At 37.2% G+C, this 16009-nt stretch overlaps 2 protein-coding genes across 2 annotated transcripts in view; both read left to right on the top strand.

Moving 5' to 3' along the window:
• The window catches only part of LOC131932165 (uncharacterized), a 13700-nt gene extending 11184 nt beyond the window's left edge, over positions 1–2516 (top strand). The window contains exon 6 of the mRNA XM_059289032.1: positions 1613–2516. Coding sequence (XP_059145015.1) covers positions 1613–1674 — 62 coding nt within the window. The 3' untranslated portion in view covers positions 1675–2516. The remainder of the gene's footprint in view (positions 1–1612) is intronic.
• Positions 2517–4865: 2349 nt separating this feature from the next.
• Positions 4866–11825, top strand: LOC131932168 (uncharacterized). Its single transcript, XM_059289034.1, has 5 exons — positions 4866–4914; positions 5528–5628; positions 6746–6824; positions 10403–10618; positions 11665–11825. The coding sequence occupies exons 1-5, from the start codon at positions 4866–4868 to the stop codon at positions 11823–11825; spliced, it is 606 nt and encodes a 201-aa protein (XP_059145017.1).
• The last annotated feature ends 4184 nt before the right edge of the window (positions 11826–16009 follow it).

The raw sequence follows: 16009 nt of genomic DNA on the forward strand, positions 1-16009 counted from the left end.
AAACACACCCTATGTAGTAAACACAACCTCCCGACCTTATCAACACCCCGACCTTATCAACACAACATCCAACCTTATGAACACAACATCCGACCGTATCAACACAACATCCGACCTTATCAACACAACATCCGACCTTATCAACATAACACCCAGACCTTATCAACACAACATCCGACCTTATCAACACAACATCCGACCTTATCATCACAACACTCGACCTTATCAACACAACACCCGACCTTATCAACATAACACCCAGACCTTATCAACACAACATCCGACGCTATCATCACAACATCCCGACCTCATCTACACAACATCCCGACCTCATCTACACAACATCCCGACCTCATCAACACACCATCCGACCTTATCAACATAACAACCAGACCTTATCAACACAACATCCCGACTTTATCAACACAACACCCAGACCTTATCATCACAACATCCGACCTTATCAACACAACATCCCGACCTTATCAACATAACACCCAGACCTTATCAACATAACACCCGACCTTATCAACACAACATCCGACCTTATCAACACAACATCCGACCTTATCAACACAACATCCGACCTTATCAACACAACATCCAACCTTATCAACACAACATCCGACCTTATCAACACAACATCCCGACCTTATCAACACAACATCCCAACCTTATCAACACAACACCCCGACCATATCAACACAACATCCGACCTTATCAACATAACACCCAGACCTTATCAACATAACACCCAGACCTTATCAACACAATATCCCGACCTCATCAACACAACATCCGACCTTATCAACACAACATCCCGACCTTGTCCACACAACATCCGACCTTATCAACACAACATCCCGACCTCATCAACACAACATCCGACCTTATCAACACAACATCCCGACCTTGTCCACACAACATCCGACCTTATCAACACAACATCCGACCTTATCAACACAACATCCGACCTTATCAACACAACATCCGACCTTATCAACACAACATCCCAACCTTATCAAAACAACATCCGACCTTATCAACACAACATCCCGACCTTATCAACACAACATCCCAACCTTATCAACACAACACCCCGACCATATCAACACAACATCCGACCTTATCAACACAACATCCCGACCTCATCAACACAACATCCGACCTTATCAACATAACACCGAGACCTTATCAACACAACACCCAGACCTTATCAACATAACACCCAGACCTTATCAACACAACATCCCCGGTGCCCTGCCAGTCGGGTCCTATGCCAGCAAGTCCATCGCTAATGTTATATCGGCACGTGTTACCGGCCGGCGGTGCTAGATTCCTTTAATGACCACCCGATCACATACGAGGATACACTTTGATATCACAAGAGTTGTTTTATTGGAGCCTCTTCGATTTTATAAAAATTTATATTTATAAGTTTTCGTTTAAAACTACCTCGACGCAACAAGCGTGGAAAAAATAGCATTTGTTATAGATTTTTAAAATTATCTTTTGCAATAATTCATCTTTTTTTTTTTTGAGTAAAACATGCATAATGAGAAGATCATTAATTTTCATTACATTAACAATTTTTCCGATTTTTCGGTTACAGGATCGATCACCATAAAAATGGCAGCCGTGATTGTTGCGTGTCTCGTGCAAATGGTGGCTTAGGCAAGCTTCAAAGAAAGATACACATTGTGATAAGGTGAATTTGATCAGGAACGTATCTTTTTTATAAGAACTTGGAACTTGGTTTTTGGAAATCTTCAATAGGTTTTGTATATGTATAAATATACATATTTGCAGTTAAAACTCAATCGATAAATGTATGTATTTTTAATTTTTTAAAATTGTTTAATATTTTTAATACATCAACATACAATTGTGTATTGTTGTCCCGACGATTATTATAATTATAGACGCTATATTTTAATCGAAAAAAAAACAAACTTGGCCTGGTTTGCTAATATCAATAAATACTATCTAATGGGTCCATGTCATCACCCCCTAACCTATGACTTCCGGCCTACACCTGGCTCATAGTGTTTACCTGTACCCAACCTATTTTCTTAGCTACGATTTTGGTTTTCCTGCTAGCTGTAAAGTTATCATGAAGATAGACATAATTTTTGTTATTTTATAAGAACGGATGTTCTTTGCTGGTCAGTGATCACCCATTAACTTGGGTGTAGCATTTTACTATTCTCTTAAATATGTATGTATGTGTGTATTTGTGTGTATGTGTGTGTGTGTATGTGTGTTCGAGTGTGTGCGAGTGTTTTTTTATTATTAAGAAATGTATAACATTCATGAGTTATGTAGAACAAACTACGGGAGTGAGAAGATGAGAGGGTGTTATGTAAAGATGGGGATGAGGTCTTGGGTAATTTATAATAGCCACTGATTAGCGACTTAATTAATTACCTAGTCGGTGCGTAAAGTGAAGATAAATAAGAATTAGAAGCAACACAACAACATTGTAAGTTAAGTTTAAATTATCAATAAACATACTATGATTGCATTCACATTTGGTGTTCTTCATTATATAATGGTATTATGTATAAATTTTTGTATATAGAATCTTATAACAAATATGATTGAATATTGTTTTTTATTGTGTTTTAGTTGCATGTTTTATTCTAGAATTTTCGAGGTTTATTTATTTAAATAACAGAGCCTCTTGATACAGCGTTAAGCATAATGCTCATAAAAGACTGGTGTTGTTATGTTCTTATTATTTTTTAGACGTCTCATCGCTTTATTGAAATCACAAACAATAGATTGTACTTGTATTAGGTTAAACCATTAAGTTGTCTTCTTCTGCTTCGTTCTTAATCCTAGCATTGGAACAGATTCACAATTAATTATTATGTGTCAACGTATTAAGTGCCATATAGGCCTTTGACCCCAATTTCAGCCTGCTTTTCTTTTTGGATTTGCTTTCATAGCCTTTGTCCCTCAAAAAACAAACTACAAGGCAGCAGTCGTTTAATTTTGGAGTTGTCTCTCCTAGAAGAGTTGCTGTCCCCAAATATCGAGCCTCACATGGAACTCGAGACTTTTCGGTTCAGCAACCACGAGCTTAAACGACCGTTAAGTCTGCTCAATCATGGTGTCTTTGTATTACAAATATTCACACAGGAGTATACAGTGGTACGCAGTGGCGTCGCTACGTCGGGTGTTACCCGGTGCAGCACTTCGTGGTCTCACGCACCCTCCAAAAAATGAAGTATATATATATATATATATATATATATATATATATATATATATATATATATATATATATATATATATATATGCAAAGTGTAAATCAGTGGCAACTATAAATTAAATTTAATTAGTTATATAAACAAACTCTATTACTTATAATAAGACACTGCGATTTAAGTACAAAGCACGACCTGTGATGTGTTTACTTTTATGGTTCCAAAATCTATAGCGATGACTGACTGACACACTACCACCATATATATATATATATATATATATATATATATATATATATATATATATATATATATTTATTTATTTATTTATTTATTTATTTATTTATTGATATATATGAGTGTGTGTATGTGTCCGCCTACATAGACATATAATTTAAATATATGCCATTTACGCTTACATGTATGTGTATAAGCTTTAATCACTGCAGACTTAATAGTAACGATGTTTAGTCTGTTAATAATACATTTGGATGTAGCATGGTTTTCTCTATAGGTAGCACAGTTTACGTTATGGTGTCACCCCTATCTATTTAAATTTAATTAATCATCCATGGATCTGGCAAAAAAGGCATTAATCTGCTGTACATTTTGCAATTCTTTTGCCTTGGTGTCACCTCCTAAATGGTGTCACTTGTTGCGGTCCGCACTCCACCGACCCGCCCTGGCTAAGCCTCTGGTGGTACCCCAACATACTGCATGCCCACACATGTTATGTGAGATTGTTTATTGAACGAGTGATTAAAGATACAGTGGCGTAGGCAATGGGGGTTAGGGGGTGGGGTTGTAGCCCCTCTTATGGACTCACATTCATATACATATATATATATATATATATATATATATATATATATATATATGTGTGTGTGTGTGTGTGTGTGTGTGTGTGTGTGTGTGTGTGTGTGTGTGTGTGTGTGTGTGTGTGTGTGTGTGTGTGTGTGTGTGTGTGTGTGTGTGTGTGTGTGTGTGTGTGTGTGTGTGTGTGTGTGTGTGTGTGTGTGTGTGTGTGATTTTATACATATGGAAAAATATTTGAACCCTTCCCATGACCGATTCCTGGCTACGCCACTGTATAGATACATATGTTTTAGAAGGGGGGGGGGTGGGGTGTAAACAAGAGTCCCGCACCAGACAGCAAACACTACAGCCATACAGCCATACAGCCATACAGCCATACAATTGACGTAACGTTCTTGGAGCAAGACGGCTAATTAGCTGTGAACATTGCGTTGATTATTTTCAAGTGTAACCCCTGTAGAATAATTGCCGTTTAGCATTTAGAAATCTAATAATAAAACTGTACACAGCTTTGTTAAATATGGCTTTGTTTTGTTCTCGTTTTTTATTTTATTACCACTTGACACCTATTACTTTGTTACCCCCCTTGGTGTGTTTTATACAGTAACCAGACATGAACACCCATTACTTTGTTACCCCCCTTGGTGTGTTTTATACATCGTCACCAGACAGGAACATTGTAATGTAATATTTTAAATCTTGTGACAAATACATAACATGGTATCCAACAACGGGTTTTATGTAAAGCTCGGCTGTTGTTGATAGGTGTGGGGTAGTCGCGAAGTGTGCAACAACCATTTTTTTTACCTGTATTCGTCTTGATTAATCTGATTTACCATGCTGGTTTTGTTGCTGTTAACTGTGTTGGTACGTCCATCTTTACAAGGTAATTATTTATTTAAATTCTTATCAGACTTGACTTTTCATACAAACTTCGATGCTTTTTGATGATTTTTAGCATACCTCATGCAAAACTTCGACCCTTTTTGCTATTTGTTAGCATAACTCATTCAAAACTTCGACCCTTTTTGCTATTAAGTAAATTTGTTAGCGTAACTCATACAAAACTTCGATTCTTTTTGCTGATTTGTAACATAACTCATACACAACTGCGATGCATCTTGCTGATTTTTCAGCAGTTTTTATAAAGATGTGATGTTCGGTGATTAGGGTATTTTTGCACTACATAAAATAACAATATTAACTGTTGGCTACCAAAACAGACGGTGTGGTCGAGATTTAGAGCGCTCGATTACAAATACAACGCATTGAGTTCGATTCATGGATTCGAAACAAGGACTAAGGTCTAAGGGAGAATGCACAGTGCGTCTGGGTATCAAGGCAAAATAGAGTTATGAATGTATCAATTTATACATGCAGATATTGTAAAACATAATTTCAACTCTAAAAAATCTTTTTATTTTATTTTTATTAAAAAAAAAGCCTGGGAAAGTCTTATAAAAAACATTTATAGAAAATATATGTTCTTGTTTTGCCAGTGATAGCAGAGGAAGATTGCAAACCTGGTGAATTATTTCACTTTTACGACAACCAGTGTTATTATTTATATAAAGATTTTGTATACTGGAACTATGTAAAGGTAGCGAATCAAAACTTATGTGTTTTTTGTGTGTTTGTTTTTCTTTTCTTTTTAACTAGATATAAATAGGGAAGAATATGAAATAACTGTAATAGAAGCAGAACCAGCAATTAGGCGTCGTCCATAAATGACGTCACACTCGTAAGGGGGATGGAGGGTCCGTAATTTTGTGACGGTGTGTGATGAGGGGGATTCAGATGGTGTGAAGTCATACTTTTGCATTATAAAAAAAAACAATGTTAGAAAACGAATTTTAGCCGTTATTTCGCGTTTTAGAAATCTGTTTTAATAAATTGAAATAGGAATTGATTAAAATACTCTATGTTGACGGAGTTCAGACGAGATTTCGGAAAAAAATATACGTTTTAAGAAAAATTCAACAGCAACTTTGAGGGGGGGGGGGGGTTGTAGGCTGAGGTGTGACATACATTTTTTTTGGGGGGGGGGGGGGCTCTGGCTTTTAGTGATGATGTGTGACGGAGTTGAGGGGGGGGGGGGTAAATATCGTCAAAAAAGTGTGACGTCATTTATAGATGGCCTCTTTAGGCACCCTTATATAACAATTGTTATCGATTCAAAACACTTGCTGCCCTGTCCTTTCGCCGTAGTTACTAGGGTGCATTATCCTATCTTCTATCAGAATATGGAACAATTGATTGATTTTTACTTACAAAATCAATATATTACAGTTGTTGTTTATTTTCAAAAATATAGGTATTTGTTTATTTAACTGTATACTTGTATGTGTACATCACTGGTGTATTTAACTGGATATATAATTATATGTATATATAGGCCTATATATATATATATATATATATATATATATATATATATATAATCATACACACATGTATATGTGTGTATATTTATATTCGTATTATATATATATATATATATATATATATATATATATATATATATATATATAATCATACACACATGTATATGTGTGTGTGCATATAATATATATATATATATATATATAAATATATATATATATATATATATATATATATATATATATATATATATATATATATATATATATATATATATATATATATATATATATGTATGTATATAATACGAATATAAATATACATACATATTTCAGACTTTATGTAGCAATTTCAGCTTTGTCCCTGCTAGGGTGAGAACAGCTGAGGAAATCGCCCACTTCACAGAGGAATGCTGTAAGTTCGAGATTATCTTTGACTTTTTTCTTTTTCATAAATCACCGAGGGTTATTCTACACAAATAATTAACCACATTCATAAATAACTTTTTCCACTGAGCCCTTCATATACACCCTTCCATTCGGGCTCAATTGGATACCTGCGAAATGTATCACCTTTTTAGTCATTGAAATTTGATTTAAATAAACCGGGAGTGATTTGCCCTAAACTTTCTCGAATATTCTTATATAAAATAACAGGGGATGGGAACTCGGGTTATAGACATGATTTTTAATCCATTTTAAATACTTAAAGTTTTAAAAATAGAATAAAATCTCGTAGACAAATTAATTGCACACCAAGTGAACGCCAAATAAAAAAGCGCATAATAGTGCGCAATATTATTAGTACTTCTAAAATTTACATTAGTTTTTTGAGAAATCGAAAGTAGCGTAAATTACTACTTTCAGTCAACGGAAATTACTCAAAATTTAACAGAAGGTAGAGAATTAGATCTTTTACTTACATGTGAAATTTCATGTATCTATCTGAAATAGTACTCAAGTTATAGGCTTTTGAAAATTTCAAAGTAGGAAAAGTACCACTTCCGGCTATCGAAAATCGCTCAAAAGTTGATACGGATCTACGATTTTGATAAAATACTTATATATGAAATTTCATCAACCTAGCTGTAACGGTACTCAAGTAATCGTGTTTACACACACACACACACACACAGACATACGGACAAGATTGCAAAATTATGTTTTTCCGTATCAGTGAGGTATAAAACGTCGAGATTTGTAAAAATCTCGATTTTTTTTTTGCACGATTACAATACTTTCTCTATACTTCGTATATACGAGAAAGTAAAAACTACTGGATTTATTAGCAAAAGGGGAAATAAGTATATGTACTAGCCGACGGGCGTCAACTGTTGGCCACGCATGATTAGTTTCATGCTAGAGAATAACAAAGATCAAATAATGTTGTCCTTATTAGATCCCAAGATAATGGTTGAGTATATAAATATAAATAAATAATCAAATATTTTAATTAAATGTATAGTCGACTTCCTCATACAATAGACATACTAATTATTTTATAAATCAAGTATCGACGAATTATTACTTAATTTTAATACAATGCAAATGACCCCCTGCCTTAGATATTATAACATTAATAACTCTGTGAGAAGCAATCAAAGGCTTTGGAAGCTTTAGATAAGCTTAAGGCTGGGATGAAGTTTAATGAAGTTGCAGCACAGTACAGTGAAAGATAAAGCTAGACAAGGGGGAGACTTGGGTTGGATGACTAGAGGCAGCATGGTAGGACCTCTTCAAGATGCAGCATTTGCCCTTCCCAACAGTACCACAGACAAACCACACTATACAGATCCTCCAGTGAAAACAAAGTTTGGTTATCCATACTAATAGTTTCGCTGTCTCTCTATCTGACAAGAACGCTCTGTCTGACAAGAACGCTCTAGAGAAAACACAAGCAAATTAAAAACCTGCATAGTAATTCGAAAAACGAAGTATGACGCGGTCACATTTAGCACAGAGTAGAAAATAACCTCAAGCCGGAGAGTGCACACAGTAATATGACGTCATTGATTCTCGAGTAAACATTGAATACAAAGGCAATTTTGTCTAATCTAAGTGGTTTGCGTGAAGAGTTTCTTTCATACAATTCTTCGGGTAGGGGCGAAGCCCCACCCCCGCGTAAGAACGTCTGAGCCCCCACCCCCCCCTCCCCAACTCAAAAGAAATTTCTTCATCGATACTCTATATGTGTGGGGGGGGGGGTGGGGGGTGGGGGTGGTTTTAGTTTAGAGAAAAGAGACAGCACTATCAGCCTAGCGCCCGTTATATCCTTCCTCAACGGGCCATTTTTCTCGTCATATTATAATGGTCGAAGGAAAAAAATAGCAGAAATTGTTAAAATGTTGGTATTTTAAAAGTTGTAATTGTACATAATTATTTTCTCCAAATAATAAAATGTTAAAATAAAAAAAAATAACATTAATAAATACTTGTTTATAGATATTGCTAGTGTTTTTTCAGTCAGGTTACAAATTATGTTTATAGAAAATCAGTTATTATAAGTTGTTAGAAAAAGACATTTGAGTATTTGTGAGTTACAGTAATATTCACTGAAAGTGATGGATGATTAAAATTCTCTTAAAAAGTCAAAAAAAAAAATTTAAGTTCAAAATTTCTAAAAAGTAAACATTAAAACAGATTAGATTTTATATGTCTGAGGCAAAAATTGTAAAGTAAAAAAAGTTCCACTTCCGGTTATCAAAAATCGCTCAAAAATTGATACCGATCTACGATTTTGATATTATACTTATATATGAAATTTCATTAACCTAGCTGTAACGGTACTCAAGTTATCGTGTTTACAGACACACACAGACACACAGACACACAGACACACATACACACACACAGACATACGGACAAGATTGCAAAACTGTTTTTCCGACTCAGGGAGCCTAAAAACGGCGAATATTTTTTGTGCACGATCACAAGTCTTTCTCTATACTTCGTTTATACGAGAAAGTAAAAAAGAAATTAACAGATGGCTTTTAAGTACACGGGATGTTAGAGAGTCAAATAAATTTCCAGTCTTTAATAAAAAGCAATGGACTATAAAACGTGTAACATGAGCGCCCAAAGCATAAAGTAACAATTGGATTTTTTATACCTAAAATCGGGGAAAATGAAAAGGTATTCTACTGTATGGATACAATGGTGACGGTGTTAGTGATCAATTTGTGTAAAACAATATGTATGTGTGTGGGGGGTGGGGGGGGGGGGGGGGGTGAAGGAAGGGGGGGGGGGGTTAACTATGACAACTAGTAAAAAAAAAATTGATACGTTGACTGAGAACATGGGTGTAGTTAAATAACACGTCATTTCACACACACAAACACACACACATGACACAAAACACACACATATATAATATATACATATATGTCAGTGTCTGCATGTATGTATCTACGTACATCAATCTTTTTAGTTAACATGTTACAACTTATAGATGAATTCGGATACACAGTTTCTTTCAGGCATCGTTCCCCGTACGAAATAGAATTTATATACAAAACATTTACTTTTAGGGGTCATCCATAAATGACGTCATGCTTTTTTTTTACTATTTTACCCCCCCCCCTTTCCCTCCATCACACATCGTCACAAAAAGCCAGACCCCCCCCTTCCTAAAATGACGTCACACCTCAGCCTACAACCCCCCTCAAAATTGCAGTTAATTTTTTTTTAAACACCGATATGTTTTAAAAAATCTTGTCTGAACTCTGTCAAAATAGTGTATTCTAATCAATTCCTATTACAATTTATTAAAACAGTTTTCTAAAACGCGAAATAAGGTCTAAAATTCGTTTTCTAACCTTGCTTTTTTTATAATGCAAAAGTGTGACGTCGCACCATCTGAACCCCCCCCCCCCCTCCTCCTCATCACACAAAAAATTACGGACCCCCCCCCTCCCATCTACGAGTGTGACGTCATTTATGGACGACCCTTTACCAGTAACTTTAAGGATTTTTATAAACAAATTTATTCAAAAGCCGGGGAGATTTCTATTGGGGCCACGGACGAGGACGATGAAGGCGTATTCAAATGGATCGACACACTTCAGCCTATCAGTAGTGACATCGTTTCTTTGATCGCCAACATCGAGGAAAACAGCGCTTCCAAGAACTGTTTGATGGGTAGACAAGAATCCGTGATCATCATCAGCTGCTCAAGCTATGATACAATGTGCGGCTTATGCACTGAGAGAAGTATTCAAACTTGTATTTTTGTTTTATTTAAGATAATGTGTTCTTTTGTCATTCTTTAGTTTTGATGCGGCAAAAATTGATGTCGGATAAAACAGAATTAACGACTGTCGTTCTATTTGTGTTTTGCTCTGAGGTGCTACCAACAGCGTATACTTCATGTTAGACTTTTTTCTCGGGGGGGGGGGGGGGGGGGGGGGGACACTTGAAATTTTCGGGGGGGGGGGGGGCTGACTAAAATTTCCGGGGGGGGGATAAAAAGTATATATTTTCTATATAAATCATATTTCGTTCTGGGAGACTCCGTCCCCCCCCCCCCACCCCCATAGGACGCCTAACACCAGTGTTTCTTGAAGAGATGCCTGGATGAAACTCTGCCTGAAAGAAACTGTCTTTCACATTAATTCGCGTAAAACAGTCAGTCTTTCTCCCTTAGCTAAGACAGTCGCATTCATACAAACAGTCAAATATCATCACAGGATATTACCTCCCTCTAGGTTTTATTAATATAAGTAGGCCTATAGATTTACTCAGATTGCTACAGCGTCATTTTTAGCGCAAATTCCATACTTGACAATTGCGATTATTAACTCGTCAAGGATGGATGTGTGTCCGATGTGTGTCCGCAGCTTTAAGTCGTATCTCCTCCTCAACAAAGCAATATCGAGGACTAGTTCAAAAAGCAAATATGTTAAGCAAGTTCCGAGGATGATTGTGGGCCAAAAGAAATCCCGGAATTCCTTCCTGAATTTCCCGGAAAAGCCAAAAAACCTCGAAAAAATTCAGTTTTTGGCCCATATCTTGGCAGACCACTTAGCGACTTGAAACATTTACCAATCGATTCCTGTCATAATTTAGAACAACATGGCCGAAGAACGTTTTCAAAAATATCCTTTCGTTCGGTCACAAAAAATTAATTAAGGAAATTGCGCTTAAATTGTCACTAGACTTTTTATTAACTTGTTTTCTTATTTGAGGATTTATGTTTTACAAAGATTTTTATCAATAAAATACCTAAAGTTGCTTACATTTCCCTCCACTGTCATTAGACGACACATTGACGACAACAACGGCAGCATCAGATACTTCAAGTATCGTGAAAACTGAGACTACGCCTCCTGTGCCAACTACGACAAACGCAGCATCGATGAACGGTCAAAGTCTCATTTTTATAGTGGCTTACGTCTTTTGTTTTCAAATACAGGTTTAACAATAACATGTTTTTAATAAGATACTAAGTAAGTTTAGATCAGGGGTTCCCAACCTTTTTTTACTCTAGAGCACATTCTAAAGTATCGGTAGGGTGGTGGGCAACACCTATTTTAAATCGACAAACTCCTTCCAGAGGCGTAGCGACCCTTCCCGTCACCCGGGGACAAAACTTTCGATTTGCACCCCCCCTCTCAAACTTTCGATTTGCACCGCTCCCCTCAAATTGTCGATTTGCACACCCCCCTCAAACTTTCGATTTGCACCCCCCCCCCTCAAATTTTCGATTTGCACCCCCTCCCCCTCAAACTTTCGATTTCCATCCCCTTCAACCATTCAATAATGTTAATGAAAAAAATTCTGTCTCTGTCGAATAGTGAGAGGCGGGCACATACGAATCGTTCGGCGGGCGCCATGGCGCCCGCGGGCACGGTGTTGGGAACCCCTGGTTTAGATAATAGTTTGGTCCTGTGTGTTTAACAGAACACAGAAATAGGACATGTTATAACTCACAACCTACCATTCATATGATCGTGTACAATACGGCATGTTATAACTATAACTCTCCACCCCCACCCCCTTTCCATACAAAAATGTGATACTTCTTTTTTTTTAAATTAAATAAACTATACAATTAATACTGTAAAGTCTTTTTTGTGTAAGTGAATTTATGTCAAGTTGGCCAGACACCGTGTTATGTAACTACCCTTTAATAGATCTTATAGTTGGATTTTTAAAGTAATATTTTCAATTGGAACTGTAATTCTTAAAAGGCGACGTTCATTAGTTTTTCTTGTAAATTATATTATCTTTAAACCATATTGCAATTGTTGAATAAAACGATAAATTCATATTCAAAGACTGGGCAACTTCGTAAACCCTAACTTTCTTGTTGCAGTGTTTCTTTCAGACCTTTATTTCTACGGGGGGGGGGGGGGGGGGAGGGGGGGTGGCGGACACTGGTAAAAGTATATATATTCATATTAAAAATACTTTTTATTTGGTGGGGGGGGGGGGGGGTGGGGGGCAAGTAGCCGTGCTTTGGGGGTAAGGGGCGAAAGGGGGGGGGGCTGAAAGAAACACTGTATATAATACATCACAACTTAATAGCCAGCTCCAACTATTGGGGGTCATCCATAAATGACGTCACACTTTTTTACGATTTTTACCCCCCCCCCCCCTCCCCCTCCGTCACACTTAGTCACAAAAAGTCAGATTCCCCCCCCCCCCCCTTTAAAATGACTTCACACCTCAGCCTACAACCCGCCGCAAAATAGTTGAATTTTTCTTAAAACATCGATATTTTTCCAAAATCTTGTCTGAATGATGTCAATAAAGAGTGTTATAATGAAAACTATTTACGAAATAACAGCTAAAACTCGTTTTTAACACTGTTTTTTTTTTTATAATGCAAAAGTGTGACGTCATACCATTTAAACCCCCCCCCCTCCACTTCCTCCTCATTACACACCCTCACAAAATTACGAACCCTCCCCCCTACGAGTGTGACATTACTATAGCGTGTGTATTATCTCTACTGATCAAATGTAAAATGTTACTTATTTAATTTTCTTCATGTAACTATGTAACTTCTGTAATTTTAAAAACAAATTCATAATAAGTTTCACTTTAAGACAATAAAAATATTTTTATTTTTCAAAACTCAAAATATGTTTCTTTTTACTTTTAAATATTTGGGAAAAAAACATTATTCTTATACGCCTACTTCAAAAAAAAAAAAATTTAAGTATTTTTTTTTAAATAAAATAAAACCCCACATAACTGCATTGACCTGCAAAAATTATAAGAAATCAATAATTACTTAATAATTACGCTAAAATCGATATCCAATACAGGTTCAACTTTTGAATAGGCCCACTTGGGTAACAATTGGCACCTGGTGAGGTGGCTTATTTTACAGGCTAGGTGGTCGTTGTGTATGGTGGTTGTTATTGTTCACGTCTGATAGCGCTGTTTGGGGCAACACACACCGACACAATGGGCATACATGCCGACTGAATGGGCATACATGCCGACTGAATGGGCATACATGCCGACTGAATGGGCATATACCGACACAATGGGCATATGCCGATAGAATGGGCATATGCCGATAGAATGGGCATACATGCCGACACAATGGCCATACATGCTGACTGAATGGGCATATACCGACGCAATGGGCATATGCCGATAGAATGGGCATATGCCGATAGAATGGGCATACATGCCGACACAATGGGCATACATTTTTCGGGGAGCTTCCCCCCCCCTCCCCCCAACCGAAGAGATACCTGGAAGCTCAAGATTTGTTTTGCTTTTGTTAATTATAATATTCGTTTTAAAATATGTCACTAGTACGAACTTAAAATTTTATTTCTAGCTTACCGTACAGATTTGATGAATCGTGTTCTTAGTTACTTTGTATAACTAGCTTTTCAATACTGGATCTAAATCTGACTTTAGTTTTTATTTGGGATTTTGAAAGTGGCTCTTTTTTTTTTTTTGAGAGCTTAACTAGAGTAGGCCTATGTAGTCTTAATCATTGTTTAGATTGTTAATGTTTACTTATGAAGCGAAGATCTTTGTGCAAAACTTTGTGATCTGCTGATGTGTAGGCCTACTGGTGGAGAGACTTAAAGGTAAACAAAAAATGTAATGTTTCCTATTCGAATTTGGCTGTCCATGGGGTTTGTGAAGTAGAGTTCACGTGTATCTGTAACTAGGCATATGAAGGGATAGTGGGGTTAGCACTATACCCAACCGCCTTTACTTTCCTTAACGTGAGTCAGGTACCCATCAGGGAACTTAGGGACGGTCTACTTACTTGATTCGAACTCGCGACTTTCAGGTTAGAAGTCTAGTTAGAGAGTTAAAGTGGAAGGGGGGGGAGGGCATAGAACTTTAGGGTTAGTGTAGGGTAGGGGTGGTAGTGTGGTCTCCCGCTGTTACACACGTTGATCTAAAACGTGTAATCTACACTGTTTACACGTGTGTCGTCAAGTCCTTACACAGGCGTGTCACACACCACTCCATAGTGTTTGTGTGTAGGGTAGGGGTGGGAGGTTGGTCTCCCGCTGTCACACACGTTGATCTAAAACGTGTAATCTACACTGTTTACACGTGTGTCGTCAAGTCCTTACACAGGCGTGTCACACACCACTCCATAGTGTTTGTATGTAGGGTAGGGGTGGGAGGTTGGTCTCCCGCTGTTACACACGTTGATCTAAAACGTGTAATCTACACTGTTTACACGTGTGTCGTCAAGTCCTTACACAGGCGTGTCACACACCACTCCATAGTGTTTGTGTGTAGGGTAGGGGTGGGAGTGTGGTCTCCCGCTGTTACACACGTTGATCTAAAACGTGTAATCTGCACTGTTTACGCGTGTGGCGTCAAGTCCTTACACAGGCGTGTCACACACCACTCCATAGTGTCAACAAAAGGTGTTTGTCTTCTCGCCATAGAGGCCACACCACTTCACACGACACATCAATTCTTTGGCTTATGCTAATGACCATGGGGTCGTCCATAAATGACGTCCCACTTGTAGGGGGGAGGGGGGTCCGTAATTTTCGGACGGTGTGTGATGAGGGGGGGGGGGGGGGTCAGATTGTGCGACGTCACACTTTTGCATAAAAAAAAAGCAATGTTAGTAAACATTTTAGGCGTTATTTCGCGTTTTAGAAAATTGTTTTAACAAATTGTAATAGGAGTTGATTAAAATGCTCTATTTGGACAGAGTTCAGATTTCATTTTGGAAAAATATTAATGTTTAAAAAAAATTTAACTGCAATTTTGAGGGGGGTTGTAGGCTAGGTGTGACGTCAGTCATTTTAAGGGGAGGGTCTGGCTTTTTGTGGCGATGCGTGACCGAGGGGATGGGGGGATGTAAAAATCGTCAAAAAAGCGTGACCTCATTTATGGATGACCCCTATGTATAATTTCAGTCTTAGATTTTGGGGGGGGGGGGGGGGGGGGCGGGCGGGTGTTGTGCGAAATGTTCTGTTTAAAATTTAAGTATCATTTGCGGCAATGATTATATTCAAGTAAAGGTGTTTTTTTTCCAATTAGTAAATGTAAAAATCAGTTATACATATGATTCTACAATTACGCTAACATCTCTCTTGTACAATAGCTTTAATAATTATGCAAACACAAAACGATGTAGTAAACAGAGTAGTT

This window comes from Physella acuta, unplaced genomic scaffold (assembly GCF_028476545.2).
Source record: "Physella acuta isolate Inbredline_101_S28 unplaced genomic scaffold, ASM2847654v3 ptg002101l, whole genome shotgun sequence".
NCBI classification, from domain to species: Eukaryota; Metazoa; Mollusca; class Gastropoda; family Physidae; genus Physella; species Physella acuta.